The sequence below is a fragment of the Rhinopithecus bieti genome, unplaced genomic scaffold (genome assembly GCF_001698545.2).
Source record: "Rhinopithecus bieti isolate Rb0 unplaced genomic scaffold, ASM169854v2 scaffold_13029, whole genome shotgun sequence".
NCBI classification, from domain to species: domain Eukaryota; kingdom Metazoa; phylum Chordata; class Mammalia; order Primates; family Cercopithecidae; genus Rhinopithecus; species Rhinopithecus bieti.
In genome coordinates, this window is record NW_016807982.1 from 3,974,386 (window position 1) to 3,993,865 (window position 19,480).

At 45.3% G+C, this 19,480-nt stretch overlaps 2 protein-coding genes across 2 annotated transcripts in view; one reads left to right on the forward strand and one right to left on the reverse strand.

Moving 5' to 3' along the window:
* Positions 1-331: 331 nt before the first annotated feature.
* The window catches only part of THRAP3 (thyroid hormone receptor associated protein 3), a 95,488-nt gene continuing 76,339 nt past the window's right edge, over positions 332-19,480 (forward strand). The window contains exon 1 of the mRNA XM_017884427.1: positions 332-534. The gene's annotated coding sequence lies outside the window, so the exon portion shown is untranslated. The remainder of the gene's footprint in view (positions 535-19,480) is intronic.
* LOC108537237 (lysine-specific demethylase 7A-like) lies at positions 13,058-19,471 on the reverse strand. Its single transcript, XM_017884426.1, has 4 exons — positions 19,462-19,471; positions 14,171-14,268; positions 13,535-13,683; positions 13,058-13,402 (listed from the first exon to the last, which is right to left on the reverse strand). Exons 1-4 carry the CDS (start codon positions 19,469-19,471, stop codon positions 13,159-13,161), a joined length of 501 nt encoding a protein of 166 aa, XP_017739915.1. The 3' UTR covers positions 13,058-13,158.

The window sequence follows — 19,480 nt, forward strand, 5'->3', positions numbered from 1 at the left end:
GGGGAGGAAACAGGTTTAGAGAGGAGGGATGCATTTGCTCAAGGTCACAAAGCGGAAGGGGGTACAGCAGAGACCCAAAATCGGCAGACTACCAACTCGGAAGCTTTTCGATCAGGTAAGCTGGCCCGGAGTGGGTGGGGCTCAGACTCTCCCTGCAGGCCGGTTCCAAAATGGTGGGGGCAGTGGCGTCAGCAACGCCCCCGCCCCTTCCGTTCACCGCCCTCCTCCATCTCCAGGCCACCCAGGCGGGGGGAGGGGAATAGACCCGAGCAATCCACGTGACTGCCGACAACCGAGCGCGTGACGCAAAGTGGCGGGCCCAACGCTCGCCTTGTCTTTTGGGAAAGGTAGTTCTGGTGGCAGCCAAGTCGGCCAGGAGAGGCGGGCGTAGGACTACATTTCCCAGGAGGCAGCGGGTCTACGCCGTCGCCGTCGTCGGAGAGCGGAGACGCTGGGCGCGCTGTGGGGCGGGGGCGAGGTTCGGGCTGGTTGTGCCGTTGCGAGCTGCAGCTGCGATCGCTGTGGTAGGCCCAGGTGAGTGAGCGCCACTGATGGAAGTTAGGGCAGCTTAACCGGCTCCAGTGGTTTCGTCTCTTATCTTTTTTCCCCAGCTGCTGGGTCAATGGCTCGGGGAAGGCCTGGCGCGGAGTCGCTCCCCCGCGCTTACAGCCTGGCCTCTTCTGAGCGGGCTCCACTCCCTCCGGCTCCTCCCCCTCCCCGCCCTTCAGGGCTTCCCCTGGCCCCGGCCTAGCTCCCGAGGCTCTGGATCGCCTTCTCTCCAGAGCAGCTCTTAACGCCACTTTTTCTTGCAGTCGGCCTGGGGGCGGCCACTCCCTACTCTTTGCCTTTTGGTCGTATGAACCCCATTATTTGTATTTATTTTCCCGAAACTCCTGTGTGCCCTTCCCCCCATCCAGTCCCCATTGGCCTGGTTCTGTCTTCTCCTAGGGCGCATGTGGCTGCCACTCAGTAAATGTTAGTATCGCTTCCGTTCTTTCCAGCCTGGTGGCCAAAAAAGGGATAGTCCAAATTTGCTTCCTATGGGAATATTAGAGTTCTCACTCTTTTTTTTGGGCTGGAGCTGAGGCCGGCTTGCATTCCAGTGGCAATCGGCGTGAATTCTGCTTATATGAGGTGACTTATTTTGCTTCTCTTAGCGCCTAAGAAACTTTTATCAACTGTTGTCTTTGACTTTCCAAATCTTAGGGTGGAGCATGGCAGCAGAAGCTGGGGAGCAGCAGTGGTGCACAGAAGTTGGAAGCCATCAGTGGCAGTACAGGGTTTATGGGGAATTTGTTAATTGGATTGAAGGGAAAGCCTTTGAGAGTATAGAAGGACCTGGCAGGAGAGAGGCAGTGAAGCTTGTGTGGGGAGCATAACAGAAGTGTTCTGAACTAGTCAGCCTGGGTTCAAATCTTGGCCCTGCTATCTTTTGATCTGAGGTCAAGCGTCTTCATTTCCAGGTGCCTCAGTTTTCTTATCACTAAAACAGCAGTGAGTAGCAGTGACCCCTTTACAGGGTTATTGTGGAGACTAAATGAGACAAAATAAAAATCACTTAGCCACTGTTACAACTATCATCATTTATACGATTTTTTTTAGAGTGTGCGCCCAGAGAGGTAAGGCATATATCACACCATTGTTTTTCTTGTCTTTCAGATGACCCTGACTTTTTTCGTTTGTGGAAGTACTGTTGTAGTCTCTCCTGTTATTCTAGACAGCCTGACGTGTGTATTATGATTTAGCAGCTTGTTAAATAGCCAAAACCGGTGGCTGCCATGAACAACTTGTGGAGCAAATCGGGCTCAGTTTGTTCTTTGCCGGGACATGTATTTTGTGAACTAGTGTTCATACGTTAATGATAAGTTTTACTGCAACCATTTGGGCTTAATTGGCGTTTTGTAAGAGAGTTGTATTGAGGTTTCTTTAATAAGTGATTTGATTAAAAACCTCTATATCCAGTGTAATTCCATCTCTTTGTTTTTTAAACCTTTTAGCACCAGAGAAAGATCTCCAGTTTTGGAGGTTGATGTTTTTAGTTTTGTAGACTAGGTACAGTTCAGTTTTAGCAGTGGTGGTGGTAGTAGTAGGACTACCTTAGTGTATTTATGTAATACCAAGTATGTAGGTACTTTTGAATTTGGTTTAGCCTGTAAAATATGGATTACAAAAAGTGTGATCTGTTTTGTTCCGAGGAATTGGAGGGAGGAAGCTTGGAGTATTTCTGAGATGAACACAGAGATGGGGAATGATGATTACTGGGAGGGCACATAGACCTACGATTTATTATTATTATTATTTTTTGAGACAAAGTCTCACTCTGTCATCCAGCCTGGAGTGCAGTGGCACAATCTTGGCTCACTGCAACCTCTGCCTCCTGGGTTCAAGCGATTCTCCTGCTTCTGCCTCCTGGGTAGCTGGGCTTACAGGTGTGTGTCACCACACCTGGCTCATTTTTGTATTTTTAGTAGAGACCGGGTTTCACCGTGTTGGCCAGGCTAGTCTTGAACTCCTGACCTCAGGGGATCACCCGCCTCGGCCTCCCTAAGTGTTGGGATTACAGGCATGAGCCACCGTGCCCGGCCACGATTTAATTATTTTTAGAATGGATAGTCCTAACCACTAAGCATTTCAGGGCGCCACCCTGTTTCTGTAGGGCATAGTGACATCCTAAATGGAAGGAAGTCTGGTAAATGCTGTTCTCTCAAATGCAGGGTTTTGGTGGATTTTTTTCACACATATTCTGTAAACATCTAAGATCTGTTCACTATTTGACTCTGATTGATTGGGTAATTTATTCAACAAATAGTACTTGAGAGCCTATGATTTACCAGCTTCTGTTGTGGGCCTGTGAATATATTGGGGTACAATGACAGATGAGGTCTTGTCTTTTGGAAACTTAACACAATTGTTGGGGGCGGGGGACACAAAAGGTAAGCAAATAAATTACAAATTGAGAAAAGTAACAGAGGTGTCCAGTTCAGGACTCTGATAGACACTGAAAAGGGGGAATGAAGTTCTTTTTGGGGAGAGTGAGGAACCAATTTTGTAGGATGTCAAGGAGAGGGTATCCAGGTAGAGGAAACAGTAAGTGCCCCAACTGGAAGATGGGAAGAATTTAGTGTGCTTTCGGAACTGAAAGGAGGCCAGTTGTGTTTGACACTTTGGAGAGTGATTACAGTTGAGTTGGAGAGGTCACGTTACTAGGGAAGCCATTGAAGCCTTCTGATGGTACGAAGGATTGCCGTCTCTTTCTTTCTCTAATATGTGTAGACACATAAATTATTTACACATTTTTTTTTTTTTTTGAGATGGAGTTTTGCTCTTGTTGCCTGGGCTGGAGTGCCATGGCGCGATCTCGGCTCACTGCAACTTCCTCCTCCCGGTTCAAGCGATTCTCCTGCCTCAGCCTCCCAAGTAACTGGGATTACAGGCATGTGCCACCACGTCTGGCTAATTTTGTATTTTTAGTAGAGACGGGGTTTCTCCATGTTGGTCAGGCTGGTCTCAAACTCTTGCCCTTAGGTGATCCCCCTGCCTCGGCCTCCTGAAAGTGCTGAGATTACAGGCATGAGCCACTGCATGCAGCCTACAACACGTTCAGTAGTACAGATGAAGGAGGGAGGAAGGAAGGAGTTTAAGGGCTGATTTATGTTTTAAAATCATTTCACGGAAGTATGGAAAATGGATTGTGAGGTACATTAGTTAAGAGACTGAAGATGGTAGTTACCTGACAGAACAAGAAGATAGAGATGGAAGAGTAAGAAGCAGCAGAGATTGGAGAGTAAGTAGGTTTAATAGTCTCTGTAAGCTGCAGTGAGCCATGATCATGCCACTGCATGCCAGCCTGGGCAACAGAGTGATACCTGGATTCAAAACAAGTAAACTTACTCTCGATGGTAGGACATTGTTTGTTTGTTTGTTTGTTTGTTTGTTTTTGAGATGGGAGGCTCGCTCTGTTGCCCAGGCTGGAGTGTGGTGGTGGAATCTTGGCTCACTGCGACCTCTGCCTCCTGGGTTCAAGCGATTCTCCTGCCTTAGCCTCCCGAGTAGCTGGGATTACAGGCACCCGCCGCCACACCTGGCCTCTTTTTTTTTTTCTTCTGGAGGCATTCTTGCTCTGTTGCCCAGGCTGGAATGCAGTGGCACTGTCTTGGCTCACTGCAACCTCTGCCTCCTGGTTTCAAGCAATTCTCCCTGCCTTAGCCTTCCGAGTAGCTGGGATTACAGGCGCCTGCCACCGTGCCTGGCTAATTTTTGTATTTTTTGGTTTTTTTCTTGAGACAGAGTTTCTCTCTTGTCACCCAGGCTGGAGTGCAATGCCATGGTCTCGGCTCACTGCAACCTCTGCCTCCAGGGTTCAAGTGATTCTCCAGCCTTAGTGTCCCGAATAACTGGAATTACAGGCGTCCACCACTATGTCCAGCTAATTTTTGTATTTTTAGTGGAGACGGGGTTTTGCCATGTTGGCCAGGCTGGTCTTGAACTCCTGACCTCAGGTGATCCGCCTGGCTCGGCCTTCTAAAGTGCTGGGATTACAGGCGTGAGCCACCACGCCTAGCCTGCGGCAGGACATTGCATTCTTTTTTTTTTTTTTTTGAGACAGAGGTCTCAAAAGGAGGTTGCTCACTGCAACCTCCGCCCCTCCAGGTTTTAAGCAGTTCTCTGCCTCAGCCTCCGGAGTAGCTGGGATTACAGGCGCCTGCCACCACGCCCAGCTAATTCTTTTGTATTTTTAGTAGAGATGGGGTTTCACCATTTTGGCAAGGCTGGTCTTGAACTCCTGACCTCGTGATCCACCCGCCTTGGCCTCCCAGAGTGCTGGGATTACAGGCGTGAGCCACCGTGCCCGGCAACATTGCATTCTTAATCTGTGGCCTGTGGACTCCAGGGAGCCTGAGAACTCTGTAAAATGTTTTTGAGTAGGGGTGCATTTTTTCAAGGAAAATGTGTTCTCCTACCATATTCATTAGAGTTTCAAAAAAGTTAAGAACTACTGTTCTAGACCCTATAATGCAGCTTTATAATCCATACAAATGTAGGCTGGGCATGGTGGCTCCTGCTTATAATCCCAGCACTTTGGGAGGGTAAGGTGGGAGGATCCCTTGAGCCCAGGAGTTCAAGGTATCAGAGAGCTGTGATTGCACCACTGCACTCCAGCCTGGGCGATAGAGCCAGACCCTGTCTCTAAGGAAAAAGAAAGGTAATTGCTCAAGGCTTACCAAGGCAGTAAGAGGCCACAGATACCCTTTCTAAAAGATTGACTGTATTAATTTTTCAAGGGGACTAATTTTGTTTTTTGTTTTTTTTTTTGAGACGGAGCCTTGCTCTGTTGCCCAGGTTGGAGTGCAGTGGTGTGATCTCAGCTCACTGCATCCTCAGCCTCCCAGGTTCAAGTGATTCTCCTGCCTCAGCCTCCTGAATAGCTGGGACTACAGGCGCGTGCCACCACACCTGGCTAATTTTTGTATTTTTAGTAGAGACATGGTTTCACTGTGTTAGTCAAGATGGTCTCCATCTCCTGACCTCGTGATCTGCCCGCCTCAGCCCCGCAAAGTGCTGGGATTATAGCGGTGAGCCACTGCGCCTGGCCTACATTTTTTTTTTTTTTGAGGGTAAGTAGTATGTTTTAATGATGTGCTGTAGAAATCTTAGGTTCTTTCTTTCTGGAAGATAGGGGCTGGTTTTGCCCATAGTGAGGAAGCTAAAATTTGGTGAGCCCAATTTGACAAAAATTCATTTGCTAATGTTTTCCTTCATTGAATTTTGTTTACAGTACATATTTTAGGCGTTCCAGAAATGGAGCTTTTTGTTTGTTTTGTTTTGTTTTGAAATGGAGTTTCACTCTTGTTGCCCAGGCTGGAGTGCAATGGTGCAATCTCAGCTCACTGCAACCTCTGCCTCCTGGGTTTCCGACCTCAACTGATCCTCCTGCCTTGGCCTCCCAAAGTGCTGGTATTACGGGCATGAGCTACTGCGCCCGGCCCCCCCCCCCCCTTTTTTTTTTTTTGAGACAGAGTCTGTCTGTTGCCCGGGCTAGAGTGCAATGGCTCGATCTCAGCTCACCGCAACCTCCACCTCCCAGGTTCAAGTCATTCTCCTGCCTAAGCCTCCCGAGTAGCTGGGATTACAGGCATAGGCCACTATGCCCAGCTAATTTTGTATTTTTAGTAAAGGTGGGGTTTCTCCATGTTGGTTAGGCTGGTCTCGAACTCCCAACCTCAGGTGATCTGCCCGCCTCGGCCTCCCAAAGTGCTGGGATTACAGGCATGAGCCACGGCACCCAGCCCCGGCTAATTTTTTTTGTATTTTTAGTAGATATGGGGATTCGCCAAGTTGGCCGGGTTAGTCTTGAACTCCTGACCTCAGGTGATCCACCTGCTTTGGCCTCNGCTCACTGCAACCTCCACCTCCCAGGTTCAAGTCATTCTCCTGCCTAAGCCTCCCGAGTAGCTGGGATTACAGGCATAGGCCACTATGCCCAGCTAATTTTGTATTTTAGTAAAGGTGGGGTTTCTCCATGTTGGTTAGGCTGGTCTCGAACTCCCAACCTCAGGTGATCTGCCCGCCTCGGCCTCCCAAAGTGCTGGGATTACAGGCATGAGCCACGGCACCCAGCCCCGGCTAATTTTTTTTGTATTTTTAGTAGATATGGGGATTCGCCAAGTTGGCCGGGTTAGTCTTGAACTCCTGACCTCAGGTGATCCACCTGCTTTGGCCTCCCAGAGTGCTGGGATTACAGGCTTGAGCCACCGCACCTGGCCTAGAAATGGGGTATTTTAACTGTGCTTTCCTTCAGTGATTAAGTGTGTCAGATATATACTCATGTCTTTTGTAGTGTATTTTCAGGTAATAGTGTGTTTTTGGAAGCACAGGATGTGCTTTCTGCCACAGAGTTGAGTATTACCACTGAATAAAGCATGTATTTAGGCAGATGTTTTCAACTTCTGCCTAAAAAGTTTTATGGACTAAATCCAATCTGCTGATATGTTTTCTTTGGCTCATACAGTGTTGTAAATTTGAATTCGTTGTCCACATTTAAAAGGAGATTTTGTATAAAATGTGGATTCAGGCTGCTTTTGAAAAAGCAGATCTGGCAGCCATGGACCTGCTTTTCTGCTTTGCAACAACTGTCTTTTATAGTTGGGGCATGTCATCTCCAGTTTGCCCTAGACTCTGCCAACAAGCTGACATGTAGCCCTGACGTGGACAGAGTGTCAGTTAGTGTTTACTGTTTTATACCTTTATATTACTTGTATATTTTACATCTTTTTTTTTTTTTTTTAAACCTCTTCTGGATATGTCATAGAGGTCTCTGATACTCCCATTCAAAGTCACTTTGCTGTCTTACATCACCATTTATCTTTTTTTTTCCGTCTTGGCACCTTATATCCTTCCTTTGTTCCTTAAAAAAAAAAAGAAAAAAAAGATTTTAGGCAGCTTTGAAAAATGGAGTTGATAATCCCAGTGCTTTGGGATGCTGAGGTGGGTGGATCACGAGGTCAGGAGATCGAGACCATCCTGGCTAACACTGTGAAACCCCGTCTCTACTAAAAATACAAAAAATTAGCCGTGTGTGGTGGCGGGCACCTGTAGTCGCAGCTACTCGGGAGGCTGAGGCAGGAGAATGGTGTGAACCTGGGAGGCGGAGCTTGCAGTGAGCTGAGATCGTGCCACTGCACTCCAGCCTGGGCAACAGAGCGAGACTCCGTCTCAAAAAAAAAGGAAAGATGGAGTTGAAACAATGGAGGGGAACCCCCAAAACACTGAATTACTTTGTTTCCAAACTGAAGAAACCCAGACTTTCAAAGCATAGAGGCATTGGTCTGACCCCTGCCTGTGCCTTCTTTAGCTGGTATGTGTTCAGTGTCCTCACTTTCGTTCTGCTTGATTTGCTTTACAGCATCTGGAATGTTGTCACTGCGTAGCTTGGCCTGTCTCAGAAGATAGAAGGCCAAGCAGATTTGTTGAATGTCTGCTTATAAGACTTTTGACTCTTGGCCGGGTGCGGTGGCTCAAGCCTGTAATCCCAGCACTTTGGGAGGCCGAGACGGGCGGCGATCGAGACCATCTTGGCTAACATGGTGAAATCCTGTCTCTACTAAAAATACAAAAAACTAGCCAGGCGAGGTGGCGGGCGCCTGTAGTCCCAGCTACTTGGGAGACTGAGGCAGGAGAATGGCGTAAACCCGGGAGGCAGAGCTTGCAGTGAGCTGAGATCCGGCCACTGCACTCCAGCCCGGGCGACAGAGCGAGACTCCGTCTCAAAAAAAAAAAAAGACTTTTGACTCTTGTCCTGAGACATAACAACTAAGATTATTCTATTATTTTTTAAAATAAACTATGAAGTCCATTGCATTGTTTTCAGTAATGCCATGTGATTTGTGTGTGTGTGTGTGAGGTTAACAACTCAATTTCCTTTTTCTCGATTTTGGTAAAAAGGATGGCATGAATAAAGGATTGATAGAGGAATGCGTAGAGGTGAGACTGTATTGTAAAGTTAATGAGGAAGTTTCTTTACTCAAGAGCTTTCCATTATATCAGGACTTCACAGAAGATGGTCCCAGTTTATCTAAAGACTATGTCTTAGAGTCTTGACTAATTCCTTTGGCTTGCAAGACTATCGACTATCAGAAAAAAACTTTTCATATGAAGGTGATTGAGGAATTGGTCAGATTCCAGTGTTGGGTTGCCAAATAGAAAAAGAGAATTAGGCCGGGCGCGGTGGCTCAAGCCTGTAATCCCAGCACTTTGGGAGGCCGAGACGGGTGGATCACAAGGTCAGGAGATCAAGACCATCCTGGCTAACCCGATGAAACCCCATCTCTACTAAAAAATATAAAAAACTAGCCGGGCGAGGTGGCGGGCGCTTGTAGTCCCAGCTACTCGGGAGGCTGAGGCAGGAGAATGGCGTAAACCCGGGAGGTGGAGCGTGCAGTGAGCTGAGATCCGGCCACTGCACTCCAGCCTGGGCGACAGAGCGAGACTCCGTCTCAAAAAAAAAAAAAGAAAAGAAAAGAAAAGAGAATTAGTGGCTGGGTGTGGTGGCTCACGCCTGTAATCCCAGCACTTTGGGAGCCTGAAGTGGGTGAATCACTTGAGGTCAGGAGTTTGAGACTAGCCTGGCGAACATGGTGAAACCCATTTCTACTAAAAATAGAAAAATTAGGCAGGTGTGGTGGCGTGCGCCTGTAATCCCAGCTACTTGGAAGGCTGAGGCAGGAGAATCACTTGAATCAGGGAGGCAGAGGTTGCAGTGAGCTGAGATTGTACCACTATATTCCAGCCTGGGCAACGGAGGAGACCCTGTCTCAAAAAAAAAAAAAAAAAAAGAAAAGGTTAAATTTTTAAATATAAGAAATTCTTGTTTCAGGCATAAGATGACCCTTTACATAGCCTTGCTTTGTATACTCAAAGTTCTTACTACGTAAGTGTTAAGGAGTTGCTGTATTTTGGTTTTGGCACTTTTGATGTATCTTTATATATATGTATCTATTACACTGGGAAATGTCCTGAAAGAGACCTTTGTTGACTCCTCTTCAAAAACTGTTACTGTTTCCCTCCCCAACCCTACATTATTGCTATATAACATAATATTTATTTTTAATCTATTGTGTTTCATCCTTCACCTCTTTAGAGAGTAAGAAGGGATTTGTTTTATTCAATGTTGAATGCAGTCCCTCCCTAGGACATTGAGTCACGTAGAAGAGGCATAGTAAATATTGATAAAAGGGTGAGTTAATATGGGAATAAGTAAATAAGTGACTTGGTGGCAGTCTCTGGAAGTGCTCCCATTGTCAAGTCCTAGTTCACTCAGATTCTGTTGTTAGTTGAAAATAATTTGTACAGTGGTAGGTGAGTAGATTGCCAAGGGGCAAGAGGGTACTTTCTGGAGTGATGGAAATATTCTCTGTTTTGGTTGTGGTGGTGGTTGTACAGTATGTTTTATCAAAACTCATCGAACTGTTTTTTGAGGCAGAGTCTCGCTCTGTTGCCCAGGTTGGATTGCCGGGGCCCCGTCTTGGCTCACCCTCCCAGGTTAATGTGATTCTCCTGCCTCAGCCTCCTGAGAAGCTGGGATTACAGGCACACACCACCACTCCCAGCTAATTTTTATGTTTTTAGTAGAGACAGGGTTTCACCATGTTGGCCAGGATGGTCTTGAGCTCCTGACCTCAGGTGATCCACCTGCGTCAGCTTCCCAAAGTGCTGGGATTACAGGTGTGAGCCATTGCGTCTGGCCATCGAACTGTATTCTTAAGGTGTGTACATACATTGTGTGTGAATTAAAAAGTTGATTTGGCCGGGCACAGTGGCTCACGCCTGTAATCCCAGCACTTTGGGAGGCTGAGGTGGGCGGATCACGAGGTCAGGAAATCGAGACCATCCTATCTAACATGGGGAAACCTCGTCTCTACTAAAAATACAAAAAAATTAGCCGGGTGTGGTGGCGGGCGCCTGTAGTCCCAGCTATTCGGGAGGCCAAGGCAGGAGACTGGCGTGAACCCGGGAGATGGAGCTTGCAGTGAGCTGAGATCCGGCCAGTGCACTCCAGCCTGGGCGACAGAGCGAGACTCCGTCTGAAGAAAAAAAAAAAGTTTATAAAAATTTGTGTTCAAACCCATTCTATCAAGACTATTCGCCAGAACTGTAGTTAACTATAATAAATAGGTTGTAATAATAATAGTTTTCTGAGTTGTCCTTCTCCTTCAGTCAGAACAGTTGTGCATTTATATTTTATACTTTGAGGCTCTGCTTAACATTTCATTTTTTGTTTTTATTTTTATTTTGAGATAGGGTCTTGTTTTGTCACCCAGGCTGGAGTGTGGTGGTGTGATCACGGCTCATCACAGCCTGGACCTCTTGGGCTCAGGGAGTCCTCCCACCTCAGCCTCCTGAGTAGCTGGGACTACAGGTATTCACCGCCATGCCTGGCTAATTTTTGTAGTTTTATAGAGACAGGGTTTCACCATGTTGCCCAGGCTGGTCTTGAACTCCTTCCTCAGCCTCCCAAAGTGCTAGGATTACAGGTGTGAGCCATCACACCCTGCCAACATTTTATTTTTAAAAAGCTAAAACTAGTAAGTCCCCTAATACTCTTCTACCCTACCCCAGGGTTTCTTGAAGCAGAGCACACATTTTATGAAAGCCCTGGTGGGGCAGGGAGGTATCTTCATTTTCTCCCCCCCTGCTCACAGACAGATGCCGGTTGAAAAAATTCAGACATTACAGAAAAATAGGTAATGTTGAAAGTAAAAGTTTCTCGTAATGTCATTCTTCAGGCCAGTGTTTGGATATGTAGAAGAGATTTTTACTGTTTTGTTGTGTTGTATGTATATATATCTTTTCCTTTGGTACTAGATGAAGGTATGTCTGAATAGTAAAGATAAATAGGAACCGTGGAGGAGAAATAGGGATATACTTCTTGGGTTTGTTTATTATGAAAGCTTAATATTTAGCATCTTGCTTCAGAAGAACTTAAATTGTAAAAGCCCATTCTGATGATTCCGCTTTTCCTTGAAAATTTAGAAGGTGGCATTAATTCTTGGGTTAATGGTGAATGCTTTGTCTTATTCATAGAGTAGAACCTTGCTTCTTCCTTTATGTCTATTTCAGTCTTTTTTTTTTTTTTCGAGTTGGAGTCTCACTCTGTCTCCTAGGTTGGAGTGCAGTGGCACGATCTTGGCTTACTGCAACCTCTGCCTCCCAGTTCAAGCAATTCTCCTGCCTCAGCCTCCCGAGTAGCTGGGATTACAGGCGCCCACTACTGCGTCTGGCTAATTTTTGTATTTTTAGTAGATTGGGGGTTTCGCCGTGTTGGCCAGGCTGGTTTCGAACTCGACCTCAGGTGGTCTGCCCACCTTGATCTCCCAAAGTGCTGGGATTATAGGTGTGAGTCACTATGACCAGCCTGTTCAATTTTAAATGGAGGTAGAGGCCGGGCGCGGTGGCTCAAGCCTGTAATCCCAGCACTTTGGGAGGCCGAGACGGGCGGATCACGAGGTCAGGAGATCGAGACCATCCTGGCTAACACGGTGAAACCCCGTCTCTACTAAAAAATACAAAATCTAGCCGGGCGAGGGTGGCGGGCGCCTGTGGTCCCAGCTACTCGGGAGGCTGAGGCAGGAGAATGGCTTGAACCCGGGAGGCGGAGCTTGCAGTGAGCTGAGATCCGGCCACTGCACTCCAGCCTGGGCGACAGAGCGAGACTCCGTCTCAAAAAAAAAAAAGAAAAATAAAAAAGAATTAAGTGAAATAACCAGGCATGGTGGCTCACACCTGTAATCTCAGCACTTTGGAAAGCAGAGGCAGCAGGATCACCTGAGCTCAGGAGTTGGAGACCAGTCTGGGCAACATAGTTGAGACCTCGTCTCTACAAAATATCAAAAAATTAGCCAGGTGTGGTGACATATATCTGTAGTTTCAGCTACTTGGGAGGCTGAGACAGGAAGATTGCTTGAGCCCTGGAGGTTGAGGTTACAGTGAGCCATATTTGTGCCACTGCATTCCAGCCTGGGCAACAGAGTGAGACAGTCTCAAAAAAAATAAAAATAAATAAATAAATAAATAAAAATTATTTCAGTGAAATGGATGTCAGGCTCCTCAGGTACATAATTATATAGGCATTCAATTTTAATATAGTACTATCTTCTCCCCAGTTGTCCTCAGGCTTTTTGGGACACAAACATTTTCTCTAAAGGCACAAAGAAGAAAACACTATGTGGCATGCCTAACACTGCCACTGAGTCCATTCTCTTTTCCTAATACTTTCTTTTCAAGTAGGAGAAAGAATAGCCTCAATCAGAAAGAAACGGTTCTAAACTTGTTTTTCCTCTCATAAAAGGAAAAAGGGCTGATTGTTCAAGCTTAGTTGACCATTTAAGGCACCAAAACACTCCTTCCACTCTGATCAACCTGTCTGTAAAAGGGAAATAATACTAACTGGCTTGCCGTAACAATGGAAGAATGATGCTAGTGAACACAATTGTCAATCCCAGGTAATTTACATTTTGAGGTCTCTGCTTCCATCTTACATGATATGTCAGCATTGTGCTTTTTTTTTGGTCAACCTTCTTAACACATTTCCAACTAAAGATGCTTATTCATAATCTCTAACCTAAATGAGGATTATTGAGCCATTAAGTTGGGCACCATATGTTACTTTTTAGAGACGGGTATTTTATGTTTCTTACCACATTCCACTGGTTTATGATAGCGATACAACTGCCTAACCTCAGGGTTACTGCTATGGCAGCTGCTGGGATCCTGGAGAGAGTTTCTTTCACCACTGCAGCCTGTGCTTTGTATTTGCCTTTGTAAACAAGTGGAATAGTGCAACCCTGCCATAGACAGCATGCCCTGAATAGCTTCTTCCTCTGTGCTCGTCGAGGTAGGACATTCCCTAAAGAGGAGATGACACAAAAACGGAGTCTATTTTTTCTGATGACATTTTTGGTAAAATGTAAAACTAAAAAAAATTTTCATAGTATTTATCTTAGAATATAATAAGACTTACTACTATCAGCAAGCCTACCTTTTAATTGGAATTTCACTTCTAGATGGCTTCTGGCTCTTTCGAAGGAAGTTCCTCATCACATTAGATTCCTCCTTAAAGTTGGATGTTATTTCTTGTTTCTTTTCATCACCTGAACTTTCAGACTCTTCAGTGGTAAAGTTATTTTTCTGAGATAATAATTACACAAAACAAAGCTACATAAGAAATTGACCAAGTCTGTATACATTAGTCCAAAAAGATTTTATGCATCTAGGGAAAGTCAGAATCTTAATTGGAATTATTTCTGTATTTCACATGGAAAAAAATGATAATCTCTATTAACTAGCTGAACATACTACCTTAAAAAAATACACAGTATAGGCTTCCTTTAAGGTAACATAAAATATAATCCATGAGAAATATGAAACAAGAATAGTATAAGCAAAGGAATCTCTCCCTCTACCCTTTCCAAAATCAGACAAAAGCTCTATGTCTCAAATGTGAATGGTCACATGATGGCGTGTGTGTACATTGACCACCACAGAAGACCCTGGGCTACATAAGTCAGAGAGACAAGCTTTGAGAAAAGCTGTCATTTGCCTTCCTTCCAGGAGAAGTTACGTGATGCTCATCTTTCCATCAAATAACGTACAAGCCACGGGGTCTCAGGCGTACCAGTGCAGTGCACTCGGGTCCGGAGTCTTCTGATTCAGAAATATCAGAATATCCTGATGATCTACTCCTGAGTTCTGATTTCACACGTGTAAAAAACCCTGAAAAAGAATGAAAATTTGAGAGAAAAAGAGAAAGTCATTTGACTACGATGAACAAGGTGACAAAGTGATATCTAAAGTCCACCCAGTTTGTGATGTCTCTCAATCTCTTAGACTCCGTCTCAAAAAAAAAAATAAGGAAAAAAAAAAACTATGACAGACTGGGCGCAAAAACCAAACCTTCATGTGTCTCCATTTCTTCCTTGATCAGTATCTATTAAGTATATATTGAACTCTAAAAATTCAGTTCTTCAGTCATGCTAGCTATATACAACTATATGGATATAGGACATTTCATTCTCAGAAAGTTCTAGTAGACAGATAGTGCTGGTATACATTGCCCTTTCTTCCTTTTTTCCTTTCTTTCTTCCCCCTTTCCTTTTCCTCCTTCCTTCTCCCTACTCCAGTCTTCCTTCCCCTCCCTTCCCCTGAGTTTAACAGATCCTCCCATTTCCCCCTCCCAAAGTGCTGGGATTACAGGCTTGAGCCACCAATGCGCCAGCCTACCTTGCCTCTTCGTATCTTTGTCAGCATCTTCTGCCGGGGTCTCCTAGTACATGCAGTTTTCCATCCTTAGATTTCACAGGAGAGTTTCCGAATTTCCTTTGTCATTTATGCATCACCATTTTCTTTTTCTTTTTTTTTTTTTTTTTGAGACGGAGTCTCACTCTGTCGCCCAGGCTGGAGTGCAGTGGCTGGATGTCAGCCCACTGCAAGCTCCGCCTCCCAGGTTTAAGCCATTCTCCTGCCTCAGCCTCTTGAGTAGCTGGGACTACAGGCGCCCGCCACCTCGCCCGGCTGGTTTTTTTTTTTTTTGTATTTTTTAGTAGAGGCGGGGTTTCACCATGTGATGGTGATCGAGCAGGATGGTCTCCATCTCCTGACCTCGTGATCCACCCGTCTCGGCCTCCCAAAGTGCTGGGATTACAGGCTTGAGCCACTGCGCCCGGCCTACCATTTTCATATTAACTAATTAAACTCTACTTCTTAGCCCACAATGGACATGTTCAGAATGCACAGAGAATGCTGTTATCTCTGTGCTGAAAGTAAACAATTTGGGGACAGTTTTACTGAACCTCTTAGCTCTAGAGTATGCATATATTTAGCTTTTTTTAGAGTTTTTGTTCTTCAAAAACAATGCCGGGTGTGGTGGCTCACGCCTGTAATCCCAGCACTTTGGGAGGCCGAGGTGGGCAAATCACCTGAGGTCAGGAGACCGAGACCAGCTTGACCAACATGGAGAAACCCTGTCTCTACTAAAAATACAAAATTAGCCGGGCGTGGTAACGTATCCCTGTAATCCCAGCTACTTGGGAGGCTGAGGCAGGAGAGAGAATCACTTGAACCTGGGAGGTGGAGGTTGTGGTGAGCGGAGTTCACATCACTGCACTCCAGCCTGGGGAACAAGAGTGAAACTCCGTCTCAAAACAAACAAAAAGCAGCTAGGTAGAGGCCAGCCATGGTGGCTCATGCCTGTAATTCCAACACTTTAGGAGGCTGAGGCAGGTGGATCATCTGAGGTCAGGAGTTCAAGACCATCCTAGCCAACGTGGTGAAACACTGCCTCCACGAAAAATACAAAAATTAGCTGGGTGTGGTGGTAAGCACCTGTAATCGCAGCTACTCAGAAGGCTAAGGCAGGAGAATTGCTTGAACCCAGGAGGCAGAGGTTGCAGTTAGCCGGAATTGCTCCACTGCACTCCAAGCTGGGCAGCAGGAGTGAAACTCCATCTCAAAAACAGCAACAAAAAAACAGGCTGGGCGCGATGGCTCATGCCTGTAATCTCGGCATGTTGGGAGGCTGAGGCGGGCAGATCACTTGAGGTCAGGAGTTCGAGATCAGCCTGGCCAAGATGGTGAAACCCTCTCTCTACTAAAAATACAAAAGTTAGCCAGGTGTGGTGGTGGGTGCCGGTAATCCCAGCTACTCGGGAGGCTGAGGCAGGAGAATGGCTTGAACCTGGGAGGCAGAGGTTGCAGTGAGCCAAGATCATGCCACTGTACTTCAGTCTGGGTGACAAAATGAGAGTATCTTGGAAAAAAAAAAAAACAACTAGGTAGGAACTAGATTGGTTTTGTTTTTGTTTTCTTGGAGGCAGCCTTGCTTTGTTGCCCAGGCCTCAGTGCAGTGGCATGAACATAGCTGACTGTAGCCTCAAACTCCTGAGCTCAAGTGATCTTCCTGCATCAGACTCCTGAGTAACTGGGACTGCGGGTGTGTACCACCATGCCTGGTGATGTAGCAAATTTTTTGTAGAGACAGGGTCTCATTTTGTTGCCCGGGATAGTCTTAAACTCCTGGCCTCCAGCCATCTGCCCACCTCAGCTTCCTCAGAGTGCTAGGGTTTTTTTTTTTTTTTGAGACGGAGTCTCGCTCTGTCGCCCAGGCTGGAGTGCAGTGGCCAGATCTCAGCTCACTGCAAGCTCCGCCTCCCAGGTTTATGCCATTCTCCTGCCTCAGCCTCCCGAGTAGCTGGGACTACAGACGCCCGCCACCTCGCCAGGCTAGTTTTTTGTATTTTTTTTTTTTTTAGTAGAGACGGGGTTTCACCGTGTTAGCCAGGATGGTCTTGATCTCCTGACCTCGTGATTCGGCCGTCTCGGCCTCCCAAAGAGAGTGCCTAGGTTTATATGGGTGAAACATCGTGCTCAGCCTGCGCTAGAATTTGGATTGATGTAAGTAAGTACCACATTTGATGTTCCTTGATTTTTTTTTTTTTAATTTGTGGGAAATTTGGAAATTAGGCATTACGTACTTGCCTGAGTGCTAAGCATTTATTGGAATGGAAATACGTGGTATGAAAAATCTTTTTTGATTGGTGTCATTTTCAGGTTTAATTCCTATCCAGATTATTTTTTTAGGGGTAGACTAATTTATTGCTTAGATTGGGGCTTCAAGTGTTGTCTTCAGGATACTGGATATTTATGATGAGTGAGCTAAAGCTTGTTTAGTGTCTATTTTGGGGCTATGGTAGGCAGATCTCTTCCCTCTGGTTAGTGTTATTACAGCTGTTGTGATGATCTCACTGAGTGTAGCTAAAATGGACTTTCAGTCAGCAACAGTTTTAGAAGATTTAGTGTAATTAGCTAGCCAGCTAATTTTTTTTCTTTTTTTTTTTTTGGAGACAAGGTCTCGCTTCATTCTCATTTCATTGCCCAGGCTGGAGTGGTGCAATCACAGCTTACTGCAGCCCCTCAAACTCCTGGGCTGGAAAGGTGACTTCTGATCTTGAGAGGATCGAGTGATCCTTCCACCTCAGCTTCACAAGTAGCTGGGACTATAGGTTCTTGCCACCATGCCCAGCTGTTTTTTATTTTTTGTAGAGACGGAGTCTCCCTGTGTTGCCCAGGCTGGTCTTTTTTTTTGTTTGTTTGAGAAAGTGTCTTGCTTTATCACCCAGGCTGGAGTGCAGTAGTGCGATGTCAGCTCACTACAACCTCCACTGCCCCCGTTACTGGGTTTAAGGGATTATCCTGCCTCAGCCTCCCAAGTAGCTGGGATTACATGTTTTGTGCCACCGTGGCCAGCTAATTTTTGTGTTTTTAGTAGAGACGAGGTTTTACCGTGTTGCCCAGACTGGTCTTGAATGCCTGTGCTCAAGTGATCCTCCCACCTCGGCCTCCCAAAGTGCTGGGGTTTCAGGCATGAGCCACCTTACCTGGCCAAACTGGCTTTTACATTTCATCATCCCTGTAAGGCCTTTGTTTCCCTGGTTCTGGGTAAGTTAATCACTGTGTATCAAGTGTATTCTAGCAGGGATGGCAATATCTTTGATTTCTGTTTTCCTCCAACATTTTATTATGAAAGATTTCAAGCATACAAAAAAGTTGAAACAATTGTACAGTACAGTGAGACCTACATGTCCATCACCTAGATTTTACATTTGTTAGCATTTACTTAATTACTTTGTCACTTCTTTCCACAAATAACTCATTTTACTTTTTTTGTGGTAAAATATGTATAACATAAAATTTTATCATCTTAATCATTTGTTTTTGTGGATACATTTCACAGTTTATTTACATTTTAAGACTAACCTTGATCTCAAAATCACATATCCCTATATGTGTGTTTTTTTTTTTTTTTTGCTGACTTCACGTAAATGCATGGCTTGTTCCACAAAGAATATAAATATTTGCCATGTCTGTTACATGTAACACATAAGAACAGCTTGTGACAGAAATTCATCAACCCCCCTATATTAAGGTTCTCCAGAGGGACAGAACCCAAGGATATATGTATAAATAAAAGGGAGTTTATTAGGAAAAATTGACTCTCACAGTTATAAGGTGAAGTTCCATGATAGGCTATCTGCAAGCTGGGGAAAGAGAAAAACTGATCGCTTGACTCAGTCCAAGTCCAAAAGCCTCAAAACCAGGGAAGCCAACAGTGCAGCCCTTAGTTGGAGGTGAAAGGCCCGAGAGCCCCTGGGAGGCCTCTAGTGCAAGTCCCAGAGTCCAAAGGCTGAAGAACCTGAAGTCTGATGTCTAAGGGCAGGAGGAGAGGATGCCAAGCATCTGTCACAGCATGAGAGAGTGAGCAGACTCAGCACGCAATCTACTTATCCCCCTTCTTCTGCCTGCTTTGTTTAGCTGTGCTCAATGCTGATTGAATGGTGCCCCACCCACATTGAGGTTCCAGCTGGACATGGGCTGGTTCCTCTCACAGTCTACTCACTCACATGTCATTCTTCTGGCAACACCCTCACAGACATACCCAGGAACATTGCCTCGTCAGCCATATAGCCAATCTCTGTCCAGTCAAGTTGACACCTAATATTAACCATCACAGCCCTTACCATTTTTTTGGTATAAATACAGGTATCAAAATAATCCTGGGTTTTTTTATCCAATATTTTGGATTTTTTTTTCTTGTGCATATTTTGGATACTACTAGAAGTCAGCACCTGCACCACTTCCAAAATTAACATAATTTGTGATAATATTTATTTTACCTGCTACTTTAAACAATTTTGGCTGCAGCTTGTCGCTAAGCAGAATGGATAAGGCATGCCATTTCTGTTTTCCTTCTTAAAATTTTACTTTTCAGAAATACGTGCTGCTGCCACCTGACACTTCTCGCCACGCTTTTGTCTTATAAACCTGAATTCTCTTTAGAGTACTCCAGGTTTATGTTTAAATGACAGTGCCCTAACGAGAAAAAAAATTGTGCTGTATTTTTCTTCCCATTACCTGAAAGCATAATGGGTAT

Excerpts from the sequence above, each read along its gene's own strand:
- LOC108537237 (XM_017884426.1), bottom strand. Across the intron at positions 13,684-14,170 it reads GACCCGAGTGCACTGCACTG|AAAAATAACTTTACCACTGA; the intron begins GTACGCCTGAGA and ends TTATTATCTCAG. Across the intron at positions 13,403-13,534 it reads AGTGAAATTCCAATTAAAAG|GGAATGTCCTACCTCGACGA; the intron begins GTAGGCTTGCTG and ends TCTCCTCTTTAG.